The sequence below is a fragment of the Lytechinus variegatus genome, chromosome 2 (assembly GCF_018143015.1).
Source record: "Lytechinus variegatus isolate NC3 chromosome 2, Lvar_3.0, whole genome shotgun sequence".
Classification (NCBI taxonomy): Eukaryota; Metazoa; Echinodermata; class Echinoidea; order Temnopleuroida; family Toxopneustidae; genus Lytechinus; species Lytechinus variegatus.
In genome coordinates this window covers 13,980,433-14,007,529 of record NC_054741.1, presented here as the reverse complement: position 1 = coordinate 14,007,529, position 27,097 = coordinate 13,980,433, and the positions used below count along the sequence as shown (strand labels likewise).

General features: G+C 37.0%; 1 protein-coding gene across 2 annotated transcripts in view; it reads right to left on the bottom strand.

Moving 5' to 3' along the window:
- LOC121407386 (zinc finger CCCH domain-containing protein 3-like) overlaps window positions 1–27,097 on the bottom strand; it is a 56,656-nt gene that overhangs the window by 3,984 nt on the left and 25,575 nt on the right. For both annotated transcript variants that reach the window (XM_041598438.1, XM_041598440.1), the window contains exon 10: window positions 18,928–19,145. In XM_041598438.1, coding sequence (XP_041454372.1) covers window positions 18,928–19,145 — 218 coding nt within the window. The remainder of the gene's footprint in view (window positions 1–18,927; window positions 19,146–27,097) is intronic.

Sequence of the window (27,097 nt, the reverse complement as noted above, 5' to 3'; positions counted from 1 at the left end):
CCTCTGATTTTACGACCAAATTATGCTGCTATTAGCCGCATAATTGGGTTTATGAAAGGGGTATTAGGCAGAGGTTATTAGTTTGACCAGGGACATGAGAGGGAGAACACACCTCCCTGGTTTGACCATCTGTTGTAGGTCCATGATGAAACAAAACAACCACTGTTTTAGCACAGAGTGTGTGCGTTTGAAGCTCATTGGTTTTAGCATGGACCTTACCATGAACCTATGAAAATATACAACCCCCAGGTGTACACTAACTGTCAATCACAATGGATTTCCAAGAAATAAATAGCGAATAACCTTTCCCCATTTCCTTGAGGCTTTAGACCCTGGAAGAACAACAGCAATTAGGGCTTCCCTTCATTAACCAATGATCAATCATGTAACTCCAGACTGATACCCCTTTCAGACTCCTTCCACTTCGGCAAACTAGTCATGCAAAACATTCAAAATTGTTTCCAGTAATTCAAAGTAGGCTGTACTTTATATCATGAGCAACCCTTAGACGCCGTTCTCATTATACTTTCTACAACTAGTTTACTGGAAACTAGTTTGGAAGATTGCTTTGCTAGCGTTCCCAATTGATCACCCGAAAGTGGTTTTCCAAATCACTTTATGTAAAGTGATCTTGTTGCTAAGGGAACGCTCTCAGTGGGGTGACATGTTTCGCGCGAAATTCAAAACTGCAGCGTCGACATTCTATACACAGTGTGTGGAGTATCGCACTCAAAATGTGCGAAGATTGCTTCCCGAAGAACGGTTGTGTCCTCACTTACGCTAAAACCACTTTAACTAGGCAAAAAAGAGATCTTGAAAACTACACTGTGAGGTGATTTTATGAACCTGTTTGGAAGATCACCTCGACCATTATCATCACAAGTTAAACTAGTTTTCACTATTCAAGTTAACTAGTTTTAGGAAGGTAGTGAGAATGGTGGCTTAGAGCCAACCCATGTCACCATCTTGGGCCAACGTATAGGCCTGGACATATACCCTACACAATGGCATCTTCCACCGTTACAAACGCTCATACTATAATAGCGACGCCATTCATAGTTCATACACATGCTTATCATGTGACTTTTGATGACCGTGCAATGAATGCGGCCCAGATTTATCACTCGTATGCCTTTCAGTAATTCTCCGGTCCCGGCCTGGCCTGAACCTCGCCCACACTTATTTCTCAGACTTGTGCAAGCTCTTTTGGCCCAACCATTCCATTTATATACAAAAAATTATTGTCTTTGCACGGAACAGGTGTGGACCACTGGCTTACTGAAAGGGGTATGACATGGCTTTCGGCTTTGGACTGGTATGTATAAACATTAAGTGGTTTCAGACCGCCTCGAAGTTCGCCAGTTCCAGGTATTCTCTGATCGGGAAATTTACCCCGATCAGAAAATACCAGGTATTTTGGTAATGTGAAAGCAAACTACGCGTAATCTCCCTGAAAGAAAATACCCGCTAAATAGTAGGTACTTGGCGAAATTACGAGAACTTTCGTGGGGATTTTTCCAAGGTCGCAGGTATTTTGGCGATGTGAAAGCAAATTACGGGAACTTTTTAGCCCAGCGTGTCGTTGGGCGCGGCGGCGTGGGTGGCTGCTGGGCTAGTGATTTTGAATCTCCCGCCTTGCCTGCTTATCAGACCACACTGCGCATGCTCGTAACTTCGGGAACTTATCCCGAAGGATGTGTTTCGGGGCGGTATGAATGCAGGAATAATTAACAGGTATTTTTTAGCCTTAAAAAGTTCTCGTAATTTAACGGGGATTCTTGTGATCGAGGCGGTTTGAAAACGCCTATTGACCCTACTATAAACAATAATACCCTGGTATAAATGATGTAATCACCCATGTGCAGGACTACTGCTTGAGATAAGATTACATAACCTGTCACCACAAATTGGAGTAAAAGGTCAAACACTGGTCAAAACACTTCTGCCAAGGAAATATAAGGATTACATAACCTGTCACCACAATTTGGAGTAAAAGGTCAAACATTGGTCAAAACACTATTAAAGGGAAAGTCTCCCCCAACAAGTAGTTGATTTGAATAGAGATTTTTTTTATTTATTCAAATCAACTTTCTATTAAAGGAAAGGGATGATGCAGAAAAAAGGAGAAAATATACAATATTTCACTGACTTTGTATCACACGATTTAATTAGGGGGCATACAGCCCCCTAATTAAATCAGGTTCTATCCTATTTAATATGCATCTTTGGCCATACTGGTAACTCCTTGGCGGATCCATGGACCTACAGGACAGGTCCATGGTGGTACCATGGGTTTACACAGATAAATAATCATGGCTCCCTGAAAGTTTTTCATAAGGTGGTTTCAAACCGCCTCGATCATAAGAATCCCTGATAAAGAACAAGAACTTTTTTAGGCTAAAAAATACCCATTAATTATTCCTGCATTCACACCGCCCTGAAACCTACCCTTTGAGATAAATTCCTGATGTTAGGAGCATGTGCAGTATGGTCTGATAAGCAGGCAAGGCTAGAGATTCAAAACCACTAGCTCAGCAGCCACCCATGGCGCCCGCGCCCAACTACACGCTGGGCTAAAAGTTCCCGTAAATTGCTTTCACATTGCCAAAATACAAGTGACCTTGGAAAAATCCCCGCGAAAGTTCTTGTAATTTTGCCAAGTACCTACTATTGAGTGGGTTTTTTTTCTTTCGGGGATATTATGCATAACTTGCTTTCAAATTGCCAATATTACCTGGTATTTTCTGATCGGGTAAATTTCCCGATCAGAAAATACCTAGAACTGACGAACTTTGAGGCAGTCTGAAACCACCTATAGTTCCTTTCTCCTTCCATCCCCTCCCCTAATCTCCCCCATCTCCCCAACAGGCATCAAGAGATTGTAACCATGGTAACCAACACAAGACTTCTGCTCCTATCAGCCTATCCTGGCCAATCACATGGCATTAATCCATTAAGAGTACATTTCTGATTGTCAACAGGTTGAGATTAACCCTGGCAGACAGGTTGATAAATAGCATATTATTGCTGCTAATAACACAGTCTGGTCAAAATAAAAGGGCAAATTCATAAAGATTAACTTGTTTTTCAAATTGGAGGACTGATTGGGAAAACCAGGTGGACAGAACAGATGCTATTTTGGAAGACATGCAGTGAGAGAAAGAGAGAGAGAGAGAGAGAGAGAAAGGGGGGATGGGGTGCTGACTCTGTGTTGAAATGCTGTTTTGTGGTAGTATGGCTTTAGTCTGTATGCATATATAGGCTCATATTTGAAACTTGACCATAGAGCTATGCTTTGACCATGGACCTAACTACAGGTCCATGCTTTGACCATAGAGCTATAGCTCTATGCTTTGACCAACCATGAGGCTGCTCTCACTACGTTATTAAAACTAGTTTACTGGAAACTAATTTAGTGGAAACTAGTTTAACGTGTAGTGAGAACGGTCAAAGCGGTCATGGAAGCGATCTTCCAAACCAGTTTGGAAAACCACCTTGCGATGTAGTTTTCAAGATCGCTTTGCCTTGTTAAACTGGTTTTAGCGTGAGGACACAACCGTTCTTCGGGAAGTGATCTTCGCACATTTTGAGCGCGCTACTCCACACGACAGGTGTAGAATGCCTATGCTGCGGTTTCGAATTTCGCGCAAAACGTGTCACCCCACTGAGAGCGTTTCCATAGCAACAAGAGCGCTTTACGTGAAGTGAAATTGAAAACCACTTTCATGTGATCAAGTGAGAACGCCAGCAAAGCGATCTTCAAAAGTGGTTTCCTGAATCGGTTTCCAGTAAACTAGTTTTAGAAAGCGTATTGAGAACGGCCTCCATGTTGAGAGTGAAGATGCCAAACTCTCTGTCCCTATTAAAGCCAAAGTAGATATAGGCCTACAAATACCCTTTTACACAGGATTTTCTTAACCCCGGACTATCGCTAACCCCGTACTATCCTTAACCCCCGTACTATCCTTAACCAGTACTATTTTTTTTCCTTTTCACACATGCCAAATTGTTATTGCTAACCCCGGATAAGGAATGCTTGCTTTTTACACACGAAACTCGCTAACCCCGGAATAGTGGTTTTGTCGATCATTCGTAGTACAAGTACTTCACTCGTACACTTTTTACACACGCTAAATTTCCTTAACCCAGTATTATAGGTGGGGCTAAATTGCCATTTAGCCCCACCTACATGTATAGTACGGGGTTAAGCTTAGCCCACTTTCGTTTTACACATGCGATCTTAACCCCTTACTATTGCTCTTAGCACCGCAATTGCTGGGATAACCCTGCTTTTTTGCAGGGCCAAATAATCCCGTACTAAAGGTGGGGTTAGCCCACTTTGCAAAAATGCTGTGTAAAAAGAAAGTGGGCTAAGCTTAACCCCGTACTATAGGTGGGGCTAAATGGCAATTTAGCCCCACCTATAGTACGGGGTTAAGGAAATTTTAGCCTGTGTAAAAAGGGTAATAGTGAAACTAATCTCACTACATGTACTTCAGACTCTGCATTATGATTATACACTAGATTTGAAATGTGAAGATCAAGGGTTTGTGCCTGTAGACTAAGTACAACATTTAATAAGCAATATCGGGTGGATGTTTCACCATGGACCCTACCCAAGTTTTCCTAAAGCTGTTCATAAGTTACGTGCAACTTTACGTAGAACAGTGATCCTTTCTTGTGGTAAATTATGTGACACATTGGTGTCATTTAGCTCCCGTTACCAGAAATTTGTAAAGTTGCCGAAACATCTTCCAAACAGCTTCATGAAACACCAACCTGATGTTAAAAACTAAGACTGTACTAATTGAAAACTTTTTGAATAAAAAACATGACTTTCAAAGATGCACGTTTATTAAAACAAGTGGAATGCCTCTGGCCGTCTCACCTGCATCATGCGGTTCAATATAGCAGCAGTGCTGACTTTGAATACTACTCTAACTCGCACAAGATGTTCAGTGATACATGGTTACTCTTATGTCCACTTTTTATGAACTAGACCAATAAACTTACAGAGATATGATGGTTATTCAACAAAAAACCCCAACATGGCCAAAGTTCATTGACCTTACATGACCTTTGACCTTGATCATGTGACCTGAAACTCGAACAGGATGTTCAGTGATACTTGATTACTCTTATGTACAAGTTTCATGAATCAGATCCATAAACTTTCAAAGTTATGATGGTAATTCAACAGGTACACCCAATTCGGCCAAAGTTCATTGACCTTTGACCTTGGTCATGTGACCTGAAACGCGCACAGGATGTTCAGTGATACTTGATTACTCTAATGTCCAAGTTTAATGAACTAGACCAATAAACTTTCAAAGTTATGATGGTAATTCAACAGATACCCCCGATTTGACCAAAGTTCATTGACCCTAAATGACCTTTGACCTTAATCATGAGACCTGAAACTTGCACAAAATTTTCAGTGATGCTTGATTACTATTATGTCTAAGTTTCATGAATCAGATCCATAAAATTTCAAAGTTATGATGGGAATTCAACAGATATCCCCAATTCGGCCAAAGTTCATTGACCCTAAATGACCTTTGACCTTGGTCATGTGACGTGAAACTCATGCAGGATGTTCAGTGATACTTGATTAACCTTATGTCCCAGTTTCATGAACTAGGTCCATATATTTTCTAAGTTATGATGACATTTCAAAAACTTAACCTCAGGTTAAGATTTCGATGTTGAATCCTCCAACATGGTCTAAGTTCATTGACCCTAAATGACCTTTGACCTTGGTCATGTGACATGAAACTCTAATAGGATGTTTAGTAATACTTGATTAACCCTATGGCCAAGTTTTATTAACTAGGTCCATATACTTTCTAAATTTCATTTCAAAAACTTAACCTCAGGTTAAGATATGATGTTGACGCCGCCGCCGTCGGAAATGCGGCGCAGGCTATAGTCTCACTTTGCTTCGCAGGTGAGACAAAAAACCTCAGTGATCTTGAATACTAGTAAGTATTGTGAAAATGCTGTGATTGAATGGTCTCCAGAGTTTATGTTTTTGATCATAGCCTAAGAAATATTGCACATTGATTCTATAATTAAGAGTCAAATCAAGCCCCCCCCAGTATTTAATATTGAGAAAATAAAACTAGCATTGTGCTGAAAATTTTATCACAATTGACTGTGATATAAAAAGGTTATAACATTTCAAACTTTTACTTATTTTCACAAAACAGTTATGCACAACACAGTCAGTCGGATGCAAATGACAGAGCCGATGATGTCACCTACTCCCTACTTCTTTGTATTTCATTATTTGAATAATATAAATTACATTTTGCAGATTTGGCAATAACAAAATGCTTCATTAAATCACAATTGTTACAACAATAGTAAATAAACATGTTAAAAAGAAATTGAAACCTTCTTTAATATTTTATGTATTAAAATACACAAAAAATGCATAAACTGTATGTAGGCCCTAACTGTTTTGTGAAATTTTTTAATTTGACAGCCCAATTTTGATGAAATTTTCAATGATAACCTGTGTTTTAGTTGAAAGACTCAAATTTAAACCTTTCACAAATTAATATTTAGACCTCTAGTCTTGACCCACTGTCTCATGGGCTCTGCCAAATAGTATCTAAGGGTGTGTTCAATATTGGATTCCAAATTTGAAAGGCTACATGTATACGAATCATGATTGAAAACGTGATAAGAAAACGTGATAATAAAACGCGGATGTATTGAGAGAAAGGATGTGTTCAATGTCCTCCATTCCTGGTCGTAAAATCAAACATCTTCAAAATTATGATTAGGAGGAAATTCTAAATGTCTAATACCCCTTTCATAAACCCAATTATGCGGCTAATAGCAGCATTATTTGGTCGTAAAATCGGAGGAGGACCAGAGTTATCCGCATTATTTTGATGCTGCAATTACCCGCATAATAGCAGCATCGGGACCACATTTTGACTTTATGAACGCTTTTCGAAAGTAATGCGGATAATTGCCATGGAGCGGTCACAAGGTCATCCTTTTCCAATGCAACCACATCGAATGGGGTGTGTGTGGTTGCCATGAAGATTATCCTCTTTTTTCAGGACAGGCTCTCGTAAAAATAGTGCAGATTATTTTCTGAGTTTATGAACGCAATTTTTATTGTATTATCCGCATTACTCTTTAGGGGGCTAATTGGAGGATAGGTTTATGAAAGGGTTATGAAAAGATGCGTTTGTAAAAGCGATTTATTCAGATTTTACGACCTCCAGCACACCAAAATCAGAATGCGGCATTGAATACGATTGAGTTTTGAAACCTCTTTGTATTTGCTCTCGCAATAGAGGCCAACACAATAAGGTGCCAGAATTGACCTTCCTTGTGATGGGTCATACATGTACTGTACACTACTACTGCGCTATTACGAAAGTGGGAAATCGAAAGACAATCGACAAATAATCAGCTTTATATTTTCAAACACTGAAGAACAGTGCACTGCTGATCCTGTTTGTGTTTTGTAATTGAGTTTTCAATCATGATTCACGTTGCTGTTTAATTTTGAAAATCGAGATTGAACAGTCCATATGGTGCATAACCAGACTCTGCATTATTACCAAAACCAGTGTTTGCATGCGTCTTGCAGGTGCACTCCCGTAGTGAAGATGGGTGTGCGTGCATAGGCCCCAACATATGGAGTGTTAACTATATTCTGAAACGACCAACCTCAAATTGAATCCTGTAAAATATTTTTAAGTGTTGAAAAGTTGTAAAATTGAATTCCCTGAAAACCAATGAAACCTAATTTCTCATTGTCCAGCTGGGCACTTACATATATTTCTTTTCTGGCCTTCAAGAGGGGATGAATTTCAACAGCTTCATGTTTTTTGTAGTGGTATTTACACACAGTTACTCTCACAAAGCAGTTGCAAGGATAGTCACTAAAGGAATTTCATGAAGATTCTCTCTAATGACTAGTAACATGTTCCTGAAGATAATCTCTGATTTCAGGTCTTTAATACTTGTTTTTAAAGATAAGACACAAGTTTCATACAAAAAATTATGAGAAGGATAAAATATTGGTTCTACAGTGCGTATCAAAAAAGTTTACACTTTGAAAAAGCCCTAAGAATTGAAAAATATTCAACATGTGGGTAATTTTTGCACATGTAATCTTGGGTTTGGGTCTCACCTATCCAATGAAAGTAGAAGTTTTGACAGAATGTTACACTTGAGTGAGCACTGTCCATTTTTGTAAAGCTCACAGAAATCTGTTTGCGCAGAAATGCTTGTTTTCACGCTGTGTCAAGGTGAAAAGGCGAAATCAAACTTACCCTGCGAAACATTTCTCATACATTTCCCTTACACTTTTAGTCAATTGAAAAACAAGTGAAATGCCTCTGGCCGTCTCACCTGCATCATGCAGTTCAATATAGCAGCAGTGCTGACTTTGAAAACTACTCTAACTCGCACAAGATGTTCAGTGATACATGGTTACTCTTATGTCCACTTTTTATGAACTAGACCAATAAACTTACAGAGATATGATGGTTATTCAACAGAAAACCCCAACATGGCCAAAGTTCATTGACCTTACATGACCTTTGACCTTGATCATGTGACCTGAAACTCGCACAGGATGTTCAGTGATACTTGATTACTCTTATGTCCAAGTTTCATAAATCAGATCCATAAACTTTCAAAGTTATGATGGTAATTCAACAGATACACCCAATTCGGCCAAAGTTCATTGACCTTTGACCTTGGTCATGTGACCTGAAATGCGCACAGGATGTTCAGTGATACTTGATTACTCTAATGTCCAAGTTTAACGAACTAGACCAATAAACTTTCAAAGTTATTATGGTAATTCAACAGATACCCCCAATTCGGCCAAAGTTCATTGACCCTAAATGACCTTTGACCTTGGTCATGTGACATAAAACTCATGCAGGATGTTCAGTGATACTTGATTAACCTTATGTCCAAGTTTCATGAACTAGGTCCATATACTTTCTAAGTTATGATGACATTTCAAAAACTTAACCTCAGGTTAAGATTTTGATGTTGATTCCTCCAACATGGTCTAAGTTCATTGACCCTAAATGACCTTTGACCTTTGTCATGTGACATGAAACTCTAATAGGATGTTCAGTAATACTTGATTAACCTTATGGCCAAGTTTCATGAACTAGGTCAATATACTTTCTAAGTTATGATGTCATTTCAAAAACTTAACCTCAGGTTAAGATTTGATGTTGACGCTGCCGTCGACGCTGTCGGAAAAGCGGCGCCTATAGTCTCACTCTGCTATGCAGGTGAGACAAAAACTGATACATTCAAGCATTTTCTAACAATTTTGCCACCCAAATTGAAATTTCAACACTTAGTAAACACAACCATTACCCTTTTTGTTCCAGCTGGATCTGAGGACACTACTGAATCTGAACAAAAGTTTATATCAGACATCTCCTACATTTTTTCACTAAGTTTTTATCATTTAAAGTGGGTTTACATTCCATTTTTCATTTAATATTTGTTTCTCCACACTTTTCCCAAGCTTGAGAATGATTAACAAAATGAAAATCAAGCCTAAACCGTTTCATGTAAATCACAGCTCAGTGTAAAGCAAATATCATTGTGATGGCCTCGGTGTGTGGGGGAATGGGGTGGGGTGCAATGCACTCTTCAAAGTGTTTTGGGCAAGGAAACAAGTTAAAAAAAGTAAAAGATATCTCTAAATCAATTTACTAGCTAAATTCTACATGTTCTTCATCAATAAGGTCTACTCTTATATGCACATAACTACTTCAAAGTTCTGCGGAAAATCAATTTTCACTAACTTTTCAAAAGTGGTGCTCACTCAAGCAGAAATATTTTTTGACAGTTATATCTTCATTTGCTTAAATGGATCTGTACCAATGTTAAAATGTGGAAAAATCTTCAGGATATTACAAATTTATAATTTTACAGGATTTTTTCTTAGTGTAAACTTTTTTTGATACGCACTATTATTTTAAAGAGTAAAGACACAGTTTCACCATTCAAAAAGATCTATGCGTATTGACTGGACGGTCCAAATTCGCAAAGGTGGTTTTGACTTTCGAAACCATCGTTTTTTTATTTTAATAAGAAATTACACTATAACTACCTCATACATTTAAATAGATGTCCAATACTGATGCATGCTTTTGTCACAGTGCGCCAAATTGACACCTGTTGCCATGGTTGAGCATTTTATTTTATTCATGAGTCCACTGATTTGAACAAGCATACTGTGACAATAGCGCACATCAGTATTAGGGTGCGTTTATTCGACACTTTTTTACCCTAGAATCATGATTAGAATCATGATTCAAATCACGATTCTGCAGAATCACGATTGCGTTTAGTCGAAATTGGAAATAAACGTCTTTCAAATCACAAACATGAAACACGGAAAAAGGGGCGTTTGGAAAGACGTTTCTGTAGAATCACGAACGAAAAGGGTCGTATAAACGATATCGTGATTTGAATCATGATTCTATGACGTCATTGTGTCATGCTTCTTCCGGGTTCGACTCAAAGGCGCGCGCTGTGTTTCGTGCAGGTTAATTTTCGTGTAGCAGATTGCCAGTGTACTAGTACCGGTATATGCCAATTGTCATGTGCATTTAGGAATTATCATTCTGTGTATTGTACCCGGGTTGTACTGTAGCGTCATTTGTATATTTCACTCAGGGTGACCAGATTTCACAAAATGAAATACGGGACAATTGACAAACGAAGATCAACAAAGAAGCCCACACAAAGTGTGGGCTTCTGAGAATCCATAGTATAATAATAAGACTTTTGAAAAAATATAAAGAATTAGAAGGGAAGGTGAACGAAAGAATGAAGGAGAGAAAGAAAAGAGATGATTGGGAAGGAAAGAAAACAGAAAAAATAACAGAAAGTTAGAATAAAAGGATGAAAGAAATAATAAGAGATAAAAAAGGTTTCCGTCATTCTTTGAAATGAATATAGAAAGAAAGAAAGGAAGGAAGGGAAGATTAATAAATGTCTCGCAAAATAAAGGAGACAATTAAAGGGGAAAGGTGAGAAAAAGTAGGAGGAAAGAAAGAATGAAGGAAATAAACATGTTTCCTTCATTCTTTGAAAGAAAGAAACAATAGAAAGAAAATAAAAATAAGGGAAAAGAATGAGAAGGGAAAAATGAAGAAAGGAATAAAGAATGGAAGGGAAGAATGAAGGGGAAGAGAACGAAAAAATAGAAAATAATGGAGAGAAAGAACAAAAAGAAACAGGAGACGAAGAGAGAAGGAAGCCAAGGTAATTATAAGGAAAGAAAGAATGAAGGAAATAAAAAAGTATATTGGATAAAGAAGGAAAGAAAGAAAAATGAACAGAGAGAGAGAGAAAAGAAAATGTCGAGGAAAGAAAGATAGGAAATAAAGATAGATGGAACAAAAAAGGGCAAGCAGAAAGGATAGGGTATATATAACTAAAGAAAGGGAAAAGTTCAAACTTCAAGTAAACAAAAAAATCCAATCATCTAATAAAAATCATAACTTTATTAAATGTATTTTTAAAATTTTAAACATAAAATGTTTTAGAAATGAATAAAATTTCAAAGTGAAACATATTGTCAAACTTAAAAATTAGATGAAACATCGCGGCATCGTGCACACCAAGACTCAAAACGAAAGCTGAAACTAGATCTATGAAAAGTCAATAACATTTTCCTCCGATTACATCTCCAAATCATTAAACTGAGAATCCATAGTATAATTATAAGAATTTCCCGCCGATTTTGTGATTATTTTGGTAGAAAAACTGTTTATCATGTGAGGTGTTTGCACCATTGAGAATTTGCTTCGATCCTCCATGCTTAGCTAGTAGCCTGCCACACACAGGCAGGAGGCCAGTTCGTTTGCAATGCATTAGCAAGAAATCATCGCAGAACTTGCAAAAGTTTACAGTTATCGATTTAATTGTTGTCCCTGCTTCGTCAGCTGTTGGTTATTTAATGAAAATTCGTCACTTTTAAATGTATTAACTACATTTTGTTCAATATATTCTGAAATACGGGACAATCCCGGGAAATACGGGACGTCTGGTCACCCTGATTTCACTGTTTTCATCAATCATGTCTTCAAGTTCCAAAGGCACAAATTGACTGATAGTGTGGTACGGTATGTCACTGACACAGCTCCCGTAGGACTAGCGTGCCAAAATTGTTTTTTGGTTGTTTTGGCTTCAATAGGGTCCCCTTACACCAAAAACGATGGGGTCAAATTTTCAGACCCCTCCTTCCCTTTGTGGGGGGTCCTTTTTGGCGCCATATTGGCCTGTACAAAGCCCAATAGGATAATCCATTGTTTTCAACCTTATTTCTCACTTTTCTTTGCCAATTATATTTTAAAGTTGTCTGAGGTGTATGAGAATGAATATTTGATGTTGTTGTGATGTCATTGTTTTTTAACTTTTACCATACGGGGGCGGACTTTACGAAAAATGCCCCAAAATTGTAAAATATTGCCCCAAAAATATTATTTTTTCCTTTTTTGGCACTAAAATTAGGACAAAAAGATTACAAAATGAAATGAATATGTCTTGTTATACAATCCAACAACAGAGGAATATATCACATGTAATGTATATCATTATTTTTGGTCAATTGATGTAAAAATCATCCCCATTTCAGGATTTTATGCAGTGAAAACCTTACTACAACACTAGAGGGCGCCATAACTTATGATAAGCACTTCCCTAAAAAATCAAATTCTAGGCACTGTAATTTTATCAATAAATTTGAAAGCTGACACATTTCAATAGCAATTATTTCCAATGCCGATTCATAGTATGGGCATCTAACCCCGTGGGGGAGGGCAAATGGCTGCCTTGGGCTAAAATGATAATTTTTTTGTTACTTAAGTGACCTTAATTTGGTTTCTATTCAAAGATTTTAAGGGTGAAGAAGTATATCGGGAAAAGTTACAAGGACCCAGAAATCCAAGATGGCTTACAAAAATGGAGTTTAAAATGGCTGTTGATACTTTAAATGGACATAGCACATTTTATATACCTGAGATAGATGGAATCGGTGTCTAGACCATGGTTTCAACGATCAAAATTGGGACAAGAATACCGTTTCCTTTCTTTATTTATTTAACTTTTGGAGGCCATCTTGACTCAACATACTTGGACCGTCGGTGGTCTGGTATGTTAAAAAATCCAAGATGGCTTCCAAAAATGGAGTTTGAAATTGCTGTTGCTGCTTGAGAAACCGATATAGTTTGTTCAATATCCGGGAATATGAATGTGTGTGACTACCATGGAAAAGTGAGTCTAATAATACATTAGAATAAGTTACAAGGAGAGTCGTTGGTCGAGTATGTTAAACAATAGAGTATAAAATAGCCACTGTTATTTACAAGTGGACATGTAATATCCATCAAGAATATGGTTTCATGTTTAAACCATGATTTTAAAGTCAGAAAAGTAGTTACAACCGTTCGAGTGTTGTGGCTCAGTGGATTGGTCTTTTGACTTTGAAAGGGTCGTGGGTTCGAATCCCAACCTGGCATAGTTTCATTCTGCAAGAAATTTATCAACATTGTGATGCACTCAACCCAGGTGAGGTAAATGGGTACCCGGTAGAAATTCCCTGAATGCGCGAAGGAATTCCTTGAATGCTAAAGCGCCTAGGCAGCCCATCTAAGGCAGGGGTAATAATAATGGTAAGGCCCGTTGGGAGAACAATTTTTAGAACTGAAGTGGCTTCCCTAGGTAAATATACCTATATTATTAATATTATCATAACAAGGACAGTCATTGGTATACATGTATGTCGGAAAATCCAAGATGTCGTGAAGAAATCTGAGTCTAAAGTGAATGCTGTTACTTAAAAATGGACATCGTTCATTTAAAATTCACCAAGGACATATGATTTTGGTGTCCACTCAAAGGTTTCATGATTATAATAATACTTTCGATTAGTTACAAAGATATGCACTTGTCCATTTTGCCTAAAAATCCAAGAAAGTTTTCAAAATGGCATCTAAAATTATTCCTAAAACTCATTAATAATGGTCAGAGTTTATACAATATTAATATGTGAGGAAAAATTTGGATGTCTACATGGTGGTATAAAGGGTTAGATAATACATTCAACAAATAACAAGGATATTTAGTTTTCCATTTTGTCTAAAATCCATGGTAGATTAAAAAAAAATCATCAAGTGGGTGCTATTACAAACTCATGAATCAATATGATAACTTATCCCATACATATAAGTGTAGGCACCAAAATATTTCTCACAGGTTGGTATTGTTTGAATAATGTCTCCACTTTTAAGTAACAGTAGTCATTTTGGAACCCATTTTTAAAGCCCACTTGGATTTTAAGGCAAAATGGATATCTGCATTGTCATTGTAGCCAGTCCTTAATATGTATTTTTAATTTCAACTCTTGAAATACTAGTGTAGACACCAAAATAATATCCCCAGGTGTATGTTTAATGTTCTATATCCACTTTTAAAGTAATAGCAGTCATTTAAGCAATCTTGGATTTTTTATAAACTTGACATCCGACTGTTCTTTCAACTTGAAACAATACTTGATCCTTTAAACTCTAGTGTAGACACCAAAATCAAATCCACAATGTGCATTTCTAATGAACTATGTCTACATTTAAGAACCACAGTCAATTTAGACCCTGCATTTTGGAAGCCATATCGTATTTTTTGACATAGCAGACCACTGACAGCCCTATTTACTTATCCAAATGTCTTATTTGACCCTTGAAACCATTGGTTTAGACACCAAACTGGGGGCCGTTTCATAAAGCTGTTCGTAAGTTAAGAGTGACTTTAAGAACGACTGGTGATCCTTTCTTACGCGCTAAACCATCCCCTATGGTGTATACCATTTACCAAAAGAAAGGATCACCAGTCGTTCTTAAAGTCGTCTTACGAACAGCTCTATGAAACACCCACCTGATATCTCCCAGGCCGATATGAAATGAATTTTGTCCGCTTCAAGTATCAGCAGCCATTTTAAGATCATTTTTTGGAATTCATCTTGGATTTTTTGACATTGTAACTTATCCTTATATATTACCTAACCCAAACCAGTGGTTTAAAATTAAACATCGAAATCACATTTCCATGGACGATATGAAATCAGCTATGTCTGCTTTAATTTTAGCAGCCATTTCAGAATAAATTTTTTGAAGCCATCATGGATTTTTGGACCCACCAGACCACTCACTGTCCTTGTAACTTTTTTTCCAATTTACTACTTCACCCTTAAAATCATTGAATCAAAACCAAATTGCGGATTTTTAGCACACGGCAGGCTTTTGTTATGCCATCTTATATTTTCCAGGTATCCTGGGGTCCTTATATTCACTCTACCCTGTGTCAACAAATTATTTTAACTCCTAGACCATGGAGTATGAAACTAATTAGGATTCTAGGGTGGATAATGAGTGAGTCGTATTCATTAATTTTAAGTGAATGGTGGCCATCTTGGATACTATCTTGAAAATAACCACTTTCCCTGATGCAGATTTTGGTAGATTTTTTAGTATATCATTCCTGACGTCAATTAGTACTAACAACTGTTGAAAAACAATGCAAGTTCGGAAGTTCTCTAAACATCACATGTTATTTCAATAATGAATATGTGCATATGTGCGTGTGTGTCGGGGAGGCTAAAATTATATTTTGTGTTTTTTCTGTCTATCAGTAATGGAAGTTAGCCGAGAAGTACATAATTGACAATTCGAATAGAAGTCCTTTAATTGTAAATTGTACTCTAGAACGAGTGGCCGAATGGTGAAAGTTGTATGCCAGTCAGTTGGGGGGGGGGAGTAGGGGATATGGTTGGTAGGATGCTCGTCTAACTTGAAGCCTTCAGATATAGGCATTTTAGCTGTCTAGGGATGATAAAATACCATAAAATAATTCATTGTTTAACCGGGCGCAAAATTACTAATACTCCTGATTTTAGTGGGTCTCGATATAGGTGACCCCCCCCCCCTCAGGTAGTTGGTGAGGGTGGGGAAAATTGGAATCTTATCATTTCGTGATAGATTTGGCCCAAGTGAATCCAAAAAAAAAAACTGGCACAAAAATCCTGCAGGAACTGTGTCATGATATACCGTACCACACTTATATCATCATGATAAGTTATGGCGCCCTCTAGTGTTGTAGTTAGGTTTTCACTGCATAAAATCCTGAAATGGGGGTGACTTTTACATTAAATTTACCAATAATAATCATATAAATTACATGTGAGTATTCCTCTGTCATTGGACTGTACAACAAGACATATGCACTTCATTTTGTAATCTTTTTGTCCTAATTCTAGTGCCAAAAGGGGGAAAATTACATTTTGGGGGTAATATTTAAAATTTTGGGGCATTTTTCGCAAAATCCGCCCCCCCCCCCCCCCCCCCCCCCCCCCCCCCCCCCCCCGTATGGCAAAAGTGAAAAAAATATTGACTTCACAACATCATTAAATATTCATTCTTGTACACCTCAGACAACTTAAAAATAAAATTGGAGAGAAAAGTGAGAAATAAAGTTGAAAACAATGGATTATCCTATTGGGCTTTGTACAGGCCAATATGGCGCCAAAAAGGACCCCCACAAAGGGAAGGAGGGGTCTGAAAATTTGACCCCCATCGTTTTTGGTGTAAGGGGACCCTATTGAAGCCAAAACAACCAAAAAATCAATTTTGGCACGCTAGTCCTACGGGATGACACACCATACCGCACTATGACGACGAACTCAGGGCTCTGCTTGTGCTTTGGGCTCAGCCTGAAGCACAAGCATCCGGGATTCACAGAAATATAAGACGATCTACGAGTCCCTTTCAGCGGCGCTTGCAAGGGAGGGATTTCAACGGAGATGTGGCACCGCCTGTCGAGACAAAATTAACAGAATTCGTGCCCAGTACTACGGCTACCGAACACCATTTTTGATGAACCGACAAGATTGAATACAAGTAAACAAAAACAATACGAGGTACAATACACGGAATTCTGGAAGTAAAAGATTTATTTTTCGGAAGCCGAGTTGCACTTGCACAAACGATCGCGCGTTAGCTCCGGTGGCAGCAAAAATCTAGCAGCCGACGTGAAGTTAGAAACACGCGCGAAAATGTTGACCTATACTTCCTGGGTCAAACTGCGCACTGTGATGCGCACTGGATCGGCCCGAATTCAGGGAGAAACAGCGTTAGAAAGATGGTCGTATAAACGCTGATTCTGTCGGATCGTGATTCATGTTGCTGTTTTGAATCATGATTCAAATCGTGATTCCAATCATGATTCTGGGTTGAGGTCGCATAAACGCAGCCTTAGACACTTAAATAAGCACAATTTATACAGGAAATCTGCTTAAACCATGGGTTCAACCAACGATTTTCACACCACCTTTTTGAATTCAGGCCAATAATATTGATTGAATTCTTTAAATAAGAAAATGTAAATTTGACTGTTGAAGAGACAATTGGCACTGTCTTTTAGTAAAGTCATTTTTCTTGAAATAAAATAAAAGCTCATTGAAGTCCACCTGATCTCATACAATATTAGGCCTACGATCAAAAGAGTCATACTGATCACAATTTAAGTAAATTATCATATCATGCCTGAGTTTAAAGGTGATTTTATACCAAAAGAAAAGAATATTTTCATCAACCTATGTACATATTTGATTGTACATTAGGCCTCTCTTCTTTCATACTGCTTTGATACAGGCCTAATCATTCACTTTATCTGTCAATGAGAATGACCTCTGACCTTGTATATCAATACCCGGTAATCTCTACAATTACATGTAAATTCACAATCTCAAATAAACAAATTCGAAATTTGCTTTTATCACCAAGAAGGAAAGTCTATTCTTATTTTGGGAACAAATATAAATAGGTGTTCATGTAGGCCTACAGTCACATATTGTAAAGTGAAAAAATTCAGTAAGCAATCGGATTTGAAAGAAAGAAAGAAAAAATCCTCTACATGTTTTCTCTGTAAATCTTGAAATTAATCACACCTCTCTTCCCCAGGAATCGTCAATGTTGAAAAACCAAATATCATTTTATTCCAAGCCATTTGGCTCTTCTGAAAATTTCACTTCAGTGTTTCAAATCTCCCTTTTTTATTTGCACTGACTTAGAATGAAACCAAGTTAAAGTATATTTTAATAGATTGTCCATAAATGTCAAAGGTCAATTAAATTGTCAACTTCAGTTTCCAGGGGATAGCAGGTGGTCACTAGTCTCCACATGCAGACTCTGATAACTATGGCATAGTAGTCCTATAAACCGCCCTTTTCATAGTGCTTTTCACAGTGCCTCGTTTTTATTTTGAACGCAGCACCACTCTTGAGGTCGAGTGCCCCCACCCCCCTCCTGTATTGTTGAGGTGATCCGTGACATATCCCTCTGAGGAAATAAATTTTGGGTGGCTTGTCTGCAGGAGAAAAAAAATCTGTCAAACGGGGGGGGGGGGGGGGGGGAGGGGTACTTTCTGTTGAGTTACTTATAGGCCTCATCAGTTGGAACTAGACCAGGGGCCCGTAACACAAAAGTTAGCAATGATCATAGAACATTTTTCTATGATTGATTGCAGACTACAATGTACATTTAATCGTTAAAATCACGCATACGATTAATCACTAACCTTTGTGTGACGGGACCCAGGAGTGCCATATATTAAATTTTTTAGGATATAGAATTACAAAGGAATCATGAATCAAAACATGAACACAAACATTGTTATTTTTGATAGGTTTCAATTACACTACAGGCCTACACTTTTCTTGTCTCCCTGGTGTACTTTATTCTTTGTAGTCTTTATATACAAGTTTCAAGGCATTACAGGACCCTGTCCTTAAAGACCACTTGCTTTGTTGGTGGGTTTTATAGACAGGTATCACAGTGTATACAGAATATCAACACTTACCGTCTCCTGAGGGCGAGGTTTTCTTGAAGGTTGAGTACTCAGGAGTGGATTGATAAGAATCGCTATCCAGTGCAATGAAAGAGGGCATACTTCCACTTTCAGAGTCGGCCTCAGGAGTGTCAACATCATCACCATCATCTGCAGTGCTGGAGACATATTCTACGAGGACTGCATCTGCTTCAGGCTTGCTTATGGGCTTGTCTTGTGTAGTATTTGACCTGGAATATAGTCAACATGTGCAATGCATGTATTATTGGAATATAAACAACCAAGCCCAAGTGAATTTTTTTTGCAATTAAAACATAAAACATGTTTAAAAAATAGAGTGCCCCAAAATATCCACAACTATCATAATTCAGAAAAAAAGATTAATAAAAAAAAATACATCTTCTTCTATCAATTGATACCAAGTTAGGTTTTCAGTTTTAAATGGGGGGGGGGGGCTACATGATTATTCCATGTTGATGATGATTACTGATGAGGAATGTCCATAGACTCTGAAGAAATGAAAATAAAACACATGTTACACATAACAAAGTCACCTGATGTCATGACTAGTCCTCTTCATTCATGAAAGATAATAGAAAAATCTTTCACCCAAGTAAATGTTACCCTCAAAGATGGGTTTAAATATGCATGATGACATTTTTGCATTCCTTACTTTCACATTTCTAATTCTATTTTTTCTAAAAATATTCTTGGCATGTCCTTATACCTTTTTCATGAATTCTTGGATGCGAATCCTGGATGGAATCCTTTTAATTCATGAAAGATCAAAGACCAGAAAAAGCTGCATTATTTTGAGTGCTGCTTTTAGGACTCCATCCGCACTCCATCTCAGCATTGAGTTTATGAACAGAGTTCTCAAGTACTTTGGATTAAGATCTCATTTCCCATTCACAAGCACTAGACTAACTTACTGTGACAATGAGCTGCACTTTTTCCTTGCCGTACTACTAAAAATAATGTGCACTGTTTCTAATAGTACCATGAATGTAATTTTCATTTATTACATTCATGCTGCATTATTTTGATCTGAAAACAATTTGTACTGTTTGAAGGTGATTTCACGAAACAGGTATTATTTTCCCAATCTATAATAAAGCTGACTTTTGGGTGGGCCCCTCATTTAATATAATTAACAACACATTTGCATCCTTTACAACCATTGTGCCAACTATATGGGCTACCTATTTACCCTGTTAAATAGTGAAACTGTATTTACAGTTTGTAAAGATCACCCAAAAAAGACAATATAGGCCGAGAGAGAAGTGATCAGGGGTACTAATCGGAAGTAATCAACACTGTTTAGGTCGTCAGTCGTCTAGACGGGACACAAGCTTTAAGTTTTGACTGGCAGCGTGAAAGACAAAACAATCAATGTTTGGAAGAATCATCATCACACGTTTCACCTTCACATACGGGCCATGTTATTGTTCTGAAAACGTGACGTCACACAATCTAGATGCTTAAAATCAATGCACACTTCAACTTGCCTCATCCAGTGTGAACGACTCCATGAAAGTAATAACATTATGGCATACACATTTTTTAAAGCCTAATGTAGCCTACACTTGGTGAATTACATGTATCTCCATTTCCTATTGATGCATTTAATCATGCCATACTCTGTTGAGAGTATAAATATAGATTGCAAGTATCTAACCTTGACACCGCAATGGACCACACTTCTCTTGACATGCAATAATCATTTTAGGAACCATATTCATAATAGCTCTATGCCATATTCAACAATGATAGTTAACCCTTCAAAATGAAACTAGTGGACCTTTCTTTAAAGCGAGAGCAAACAGCGTGCATGGTTTCCAATTAAAATTTGAATGTGTGTTATAAATACATCTTAAACCTTAGACTGGAAAAGCTTGCAATTTGGGACCAATCCAATGTTGGATTGAAGATTTTAATCTTATTTGATTGAAACTTTTGATCCAATTTTGGGTTGGTTCCTGAACAGAATCTTTTAGATTGACTTTCAATCTACAGAATTTAGAGAGCAGTGAATAATCTAGCCTAAAAGTATGATTTCATTTTTATAGGAAAAATAACTTTTTTGAGGGAAAGAACACCACTATTGCTACTTGGTAATATAATTATTGCGGTTTGAATGTATTAAGTAGTGAATTATAGCGTTATCATTCAAACATTGTTATTTTTCAAGACTACCTCAGAATGTTGCATTATAAATAATAATAAATAATATAGGATTTGTATATCGTACGTATCCACCTTACTAGGTGCTCAAGGCACTCCTATATTACTCCGGCTAAGCTAGTCTACCGATTCTGGTGCGCACAGCTTTTTTGAGGAATGTCTTCCTGCCAGTACCCATTTACCTCACCTGGGTCGAGTGCAGCAGTGTGGATAAATTTCTCGCTGAAGGAAAACACGCCATGGCTAGGATTCAAACCCACAACCCTCTGTTTGACAGGCGAGTCAGAACCACTAGACCACGACACGCCCCTATGGGATAGAATTGACTATCTGAGGACTTGAGATGGTGTTATACATGTACAAGGCTGCTGGTTCGTACCAAACTTTATTAGCATTATCGTTCTAATCTGTTCTAATCTGAAATAAAATATGTGCAAAATACAAGCAGCCTACTGCCTATAGCATTTACTGTATGAATAAGAGAGCAACAGATTGCAACCATATTTAAGGACAAACATAAACAGTATTGGTTGAGTTTTCAACCTTTTTACGTGACTCAATACCCCATTTAAAATAGGGTATTCTGAAAAGTACAGAGGCCACATAAAATCCAATGAAAAATAAACCCAGTGAAACCACAATTCCTGAATTAGTATCAGTAAAGAATTTACTTCCTAATTCATAATGAAAGAGAATGAGGAGAGTAAATGAATGAGAATCAAACTGAAAAAAGCAGGGGAGAAACAGAAAGTTAACAGTTTTAAGGGGAAAAATCAATCCCACCCCGTAATTCTGAAAAACAATAATAATTGTATCCGGAGTAGGAGAGAGGGAGACGTAGATAAAGAGAAAGAATGCATAAATAAAGTAAAAATGAGTTATAATCGTATCCCCTTCAAACATGACAATGAAACAAAAACAAAATAGCTTTGATCATAACATCCCGTCTCAGGACTCATTCAAAAGACTATGCAGTACCTTATCATGCGCTTGCCTCTGAGATGATAACTTGGATTGATTCTTATACTTCAAAATCGAATATTATCTCAATGTGTAAATTTGTCTTTAACCAAGTATTTTCAATGACCAAAACAGGTTGATTGTATCATGGACCTCCTACAATGTAACTAAGTCCATGGTTGTATACATATATACCCATTATGTCAAAATAAAACCCCCAAAACCCCAAGTACATTTTTGAAACAAAATGATGTATTTCTTCATGAAACTGCACATGAGTACATGACTGTAAACATTGATATATCTATTTATTTATTTATTAATTTGTTTATATGTTGACTGACTGTTCTTAAAGGGCAAGTCCAACCCAAGAAAAAGTTAACTTGAATAAAAAGAGAAAAATTCAACAAGTATATAACTGAAAATTTCATCAAAATCAGATGTAAAATAATGAGGCCATGTCATTTTACAGTTTCACTTAATTTCACAAAACAGTGATATGCACATCCTTGTTGGTATGAAAATGAGGGGACTGATAACTGTACGTCACCCACTCACTTACATGTATATACACATCCTAGCTAGCATGCAAATTATAGAATACTTCGACTTTTACACATAGTATTTGACAATGTGATTTAACGACAAAATGTTAAAACAATGTTATTTCCACATTCTCAGGAGTAATAAAATTCTTTTTCACACAACTACGGGGAAAAATTTCATGTAATAAAATACAAAAGTAGTAGTGATTGGGTGATGTCATCGGTCCCCTCATTTGCATACTAACCATGATGTACATATAAGGTTTTCGTGAAATCGAGCAAAACATTATAATGTCATAGCTTTATTATTTTTAAAACAAGTTTACTATCAGACAATCAAAATGATATCAGTAGCTCTACACTACTGATGCATAAGAAACTGTGTCTTACAATTTATTTCTAATCTCCATATCTCTTCAAATAGAAAACTTTTTTTACATCATTTTCCTACGGACATTACCACATTGAGGACTTTCTCATTCCCAAAATTTTTCCCAAGAGAAAACATCTTCTACATTATTCTCACACCTCTAAAAGGTGCTGATTCCACATTTCAAAGCAAACAAACATTTGGAAAAATAGAAAACAGAATGTATTGAACATAGATTAAAACGCGACCTATATAGAGGTTGAACTGCCCAATTTGATAGGGGTGGAGGTCCTCTTGCGCGTTTCAGGAACAACTCTGTCCATTTGGAAGGGGGGAAAAAGTGCCATACCCTTGAAACTGTCAAAGGTGGGAATGTTCATTAAGTTGTTCCCTGTCATATTAGCACAAAATTATGCTATCAGGGGCAAGTGTTAGGTAGTTCATCAGGAATTTTAAACCCATACGGATAGTGATTCTCATCAAAATTTTCCCATCGTATTCCTTCCAGAGGAACAAAACTTACGGGCGAATGTGGAAAGTAGGTTAATGTACAATGATCCTGGACTATCCATTTTCTCTTGATGTTGGCCAGCTAAAAGTGTTGAAAGTTGAGATCAAACTTGGATAAACATTTGTCTAGCCCATATTGATTCTACATTGGTAAATGGATCACAGGAATGAGGGACAATTTAGTCTGGCCATGGTACTTCCACCTTTGATGGTTCAAACTAGTTGACAGAATAGTCAGTGCAGAATAGATCCCACTGACAAGTAATAAACAATTCACAAGTCTTAGGTGAAGGCAGTTTGACATTTGTGTAGGATTCAAGCTCAAAATCCCCCTCACAGCTACTTTGCCTCCTAGTGTTATAGAAAACCCTGAAAAGAATGGCATGAGTTTTCAAAAGATTTTCCATTCATATATATCAAGATATTTTTTATTATATACACATGCATTCTACCCACTTGACACTGTGGCACCATGTTACACAGTGTCTGTGTCCTTCTTTATTTGCATTTGAAGGTTTCTTTTTGTGACATATAAGGCAAAGTTTTCAATGATTTATATATTTTTTGTACACACACACACATATATATATATTATATATATATTATACTATGTTAATATCGAATTCAAAAATTTAAAATCTAAAATTGGAATACAACAAATATCATGTAAGTGCATCTTATTAGCACTGAAATGGGACCTTGACCTATAGTATAAGAACCAAACATAAGTGAACACCACTGTTTGGAAAATATTGTGAAAAAATTGCACTTCATTCACTTTTATACTCAGTTGAATGATGAAAAATGAAAGGAATGAAAGAAACATGAATACCACTTCATCATAGCTCATAACCTGATTTATGTTTTTTAATTGAAATAATTCTTTGAACATGAGTAAATTGAATTCAAACACATACCTGGAGTACCCATTTAATTCTGTGTAAAAAGGAGACAAGATTAACATAGTGCACATGTATAAGAAATATATACATTAGGGAGTTTAAGGTTGTGTTTAATGTCTGTTTCAAAATTTAAACAGCAACATGAAACGTGATTACAAAACGTGGATATAATGATAAACAAAGGATGTGTTCAATGTCCTCCGAACACAGTCATAAGAGTAAACGTCTTTTAAATCGTGATGCGTTTGTAAACACGATCAGCTCAAATTTTACAACCTTCAGCATCGCGAATACGACAATGAACACAATTGAGCATTGAAACGTCTTTAAATTTGCTCTCGCAAAGGAAGCCTACACAACTATAAACGGCTTTATATTTTCGACACAGAACGGTGCACTGTTGATCGTGTTTGCATTCAGTGTTTTGTCATAGAGTTTCAATCATGATTCATGTTGCTGCTTAAATTTGAAAATCAACATTCAACACACCCTTACATACACCGACAATGGGATGACATAATTTTAAGGCTTTGTGCATGCGTCACGTTCTCACCCTCGCTTACTATCGGAATTGAGAACCTCGCCACCCACCATGTTCTTACGGAACTCTATTAGTCGGTGTGCATGTGGCCTGCTCACTATCTTGCCGTTTCACATGGACATTCATACAAGTACGCATTGAGTGATATCTAAGATAATTATATCTGTAGTGAACATGGGTAGAAGACGACATTAGACACACGTGGTCAGTCGAGTGGTAGACGGTTCTCGCTCACCGCTATCTATGAATCTCTATTGTCTCTTTTGGTGCTCTTGGCACTGTTTAATAGTGGGTTGTTCGAAGGAACCTACTAGCAATTGTTGTTCTAACATTTTCAATTGTTTTCACTGACTACCGTTATAAGCTCCTGAAATATTTTTTGATCGGTTTATTTTATAAGTGTAACTCACTGACAAGATCACTGACAAGGTGCTTTATAAAGCACTACCCAGGTGGGTGTTTCATAAAGCTGTTCATAAGTTAAGAGCAACTTTAAAGAACAACTAGTGATATTTTCTAATGGCGAATGGTATATTCATTAGCGATGGTTTTGCATGTACAATTGTAAGAAAGGATCACCAGTCATTCTTAAAGTCGCCCTTAACTTACGAACAGCTTTATGTAACGACCCCCAGGTCTCTTTAGCCTAGCTTGCCTGGAAGTACTCTGATGCCCTATTCTTGAAATAGAATTAGAAATTAATGGGCCACCTGTGAAAGATATAGCAGCGATCAGCTGGCAGTTATCTGGGATGAAGTCATTCATCAAACAATAGCTGCATTCCGACCCTGACTCCAAATGTCCTTGGTAACAGGCCTAGAAGTAAGTAAGAACAGTGCTTTCTCATCTTTGCAGAAACAGACATGTAGCCTACCCCTGGTAATGTACAGGTATTTCATATTCCTATATATGAGTAGATTGTACAGGCTTATCTTTTACCTCGGTAAATCACCCAAAGTGCACTCACTATTCCAACTCATAATACTAGATTATATGAATGAACATGCCTTGTAATACTGGAATGTTAGATAATACTCAAGTATAAATAAAGGTCAAGTCCAACCAAGAGATATCGAAGATCAAACAAGCAAAACGCTGAAAATTTCATCAAAACTGATGTACAATATAAAAGTTATGAACATTGAAACATTGAACATTCAGCATATTTTTCACAAAACATAACTCTGTGTTAAGCAAACGAGACAGTCAATGGTATCACTCACTCATTATTTTTTTGTTTTTCATTGTTTGAATATTCTGATTCTTACATAGTTGACAATAAAGAACCCACTATAATAAACCATAAACTGTTATTAATGGTAAGTCCACACATACACATGTTCAGGGAGGACACTGTAGGTTGTTGTTGTTTTAGCTTACCATATAAGGTGTGTATCATTCAGTAGTGAATATTTGAATATGTGAATATTAGGGGTTTTTTTTACCTGTGTCCCATATTTATATGAGAAAAGTGCGATGAACATGTAAACTAATGAATACAAACCATGATTCCAAGGGCTTTCCTTACACAATTCAGTTTCCTTCCTTTGTTGTGTATATCGTAGTATTTATTTTTCCTCTCTGTAGTAGTGAGGCACACTTTAGCCTGAGGTCAAGACTATAATGTTATATGGAGAGCAGGCTCATAGCGAACATGAAAATCAATTCCCAATTTAACTACTGATGTTGTCGGAACCTTTTTTTATGAAGAGGGGTTGCAAGAGATGTTTCTTTCTGCCCCCCCATCCCTCTACTCTTACCTTTGCTAATAAATACCTTTCAAGACCCAGAACAGAGCTAAAAGTGAAATTGACAAATGGGAAATATATAAGCTACACAGTACAACAATGTAAGTTTTATGCCTATTCAGTGCTTAACGGCACTGTTGCTTTAATTAAAACTAAAATTAATGGGCTTTGCTTTTTATTGGCCTCAAGACCGAGACTTCTTGTTGACTTGATGTTAGAAGCATTGTGATTCCTTATTTAGGTTTCTACTCAGAAAAGCTTGGTGATTTTTCTGCTTTTCAAATTGTTAATTCATTTTTTTTTAGTTTGCAGAAGAAAATGGCACTGAAAATTATTCAGTGTTCAAATTGATGGAATCCTACAACTCTTCACAAATTTCTTTGTGATTTCTTTATTTTGTTCTTATTGGGCCTCAGTTGCTA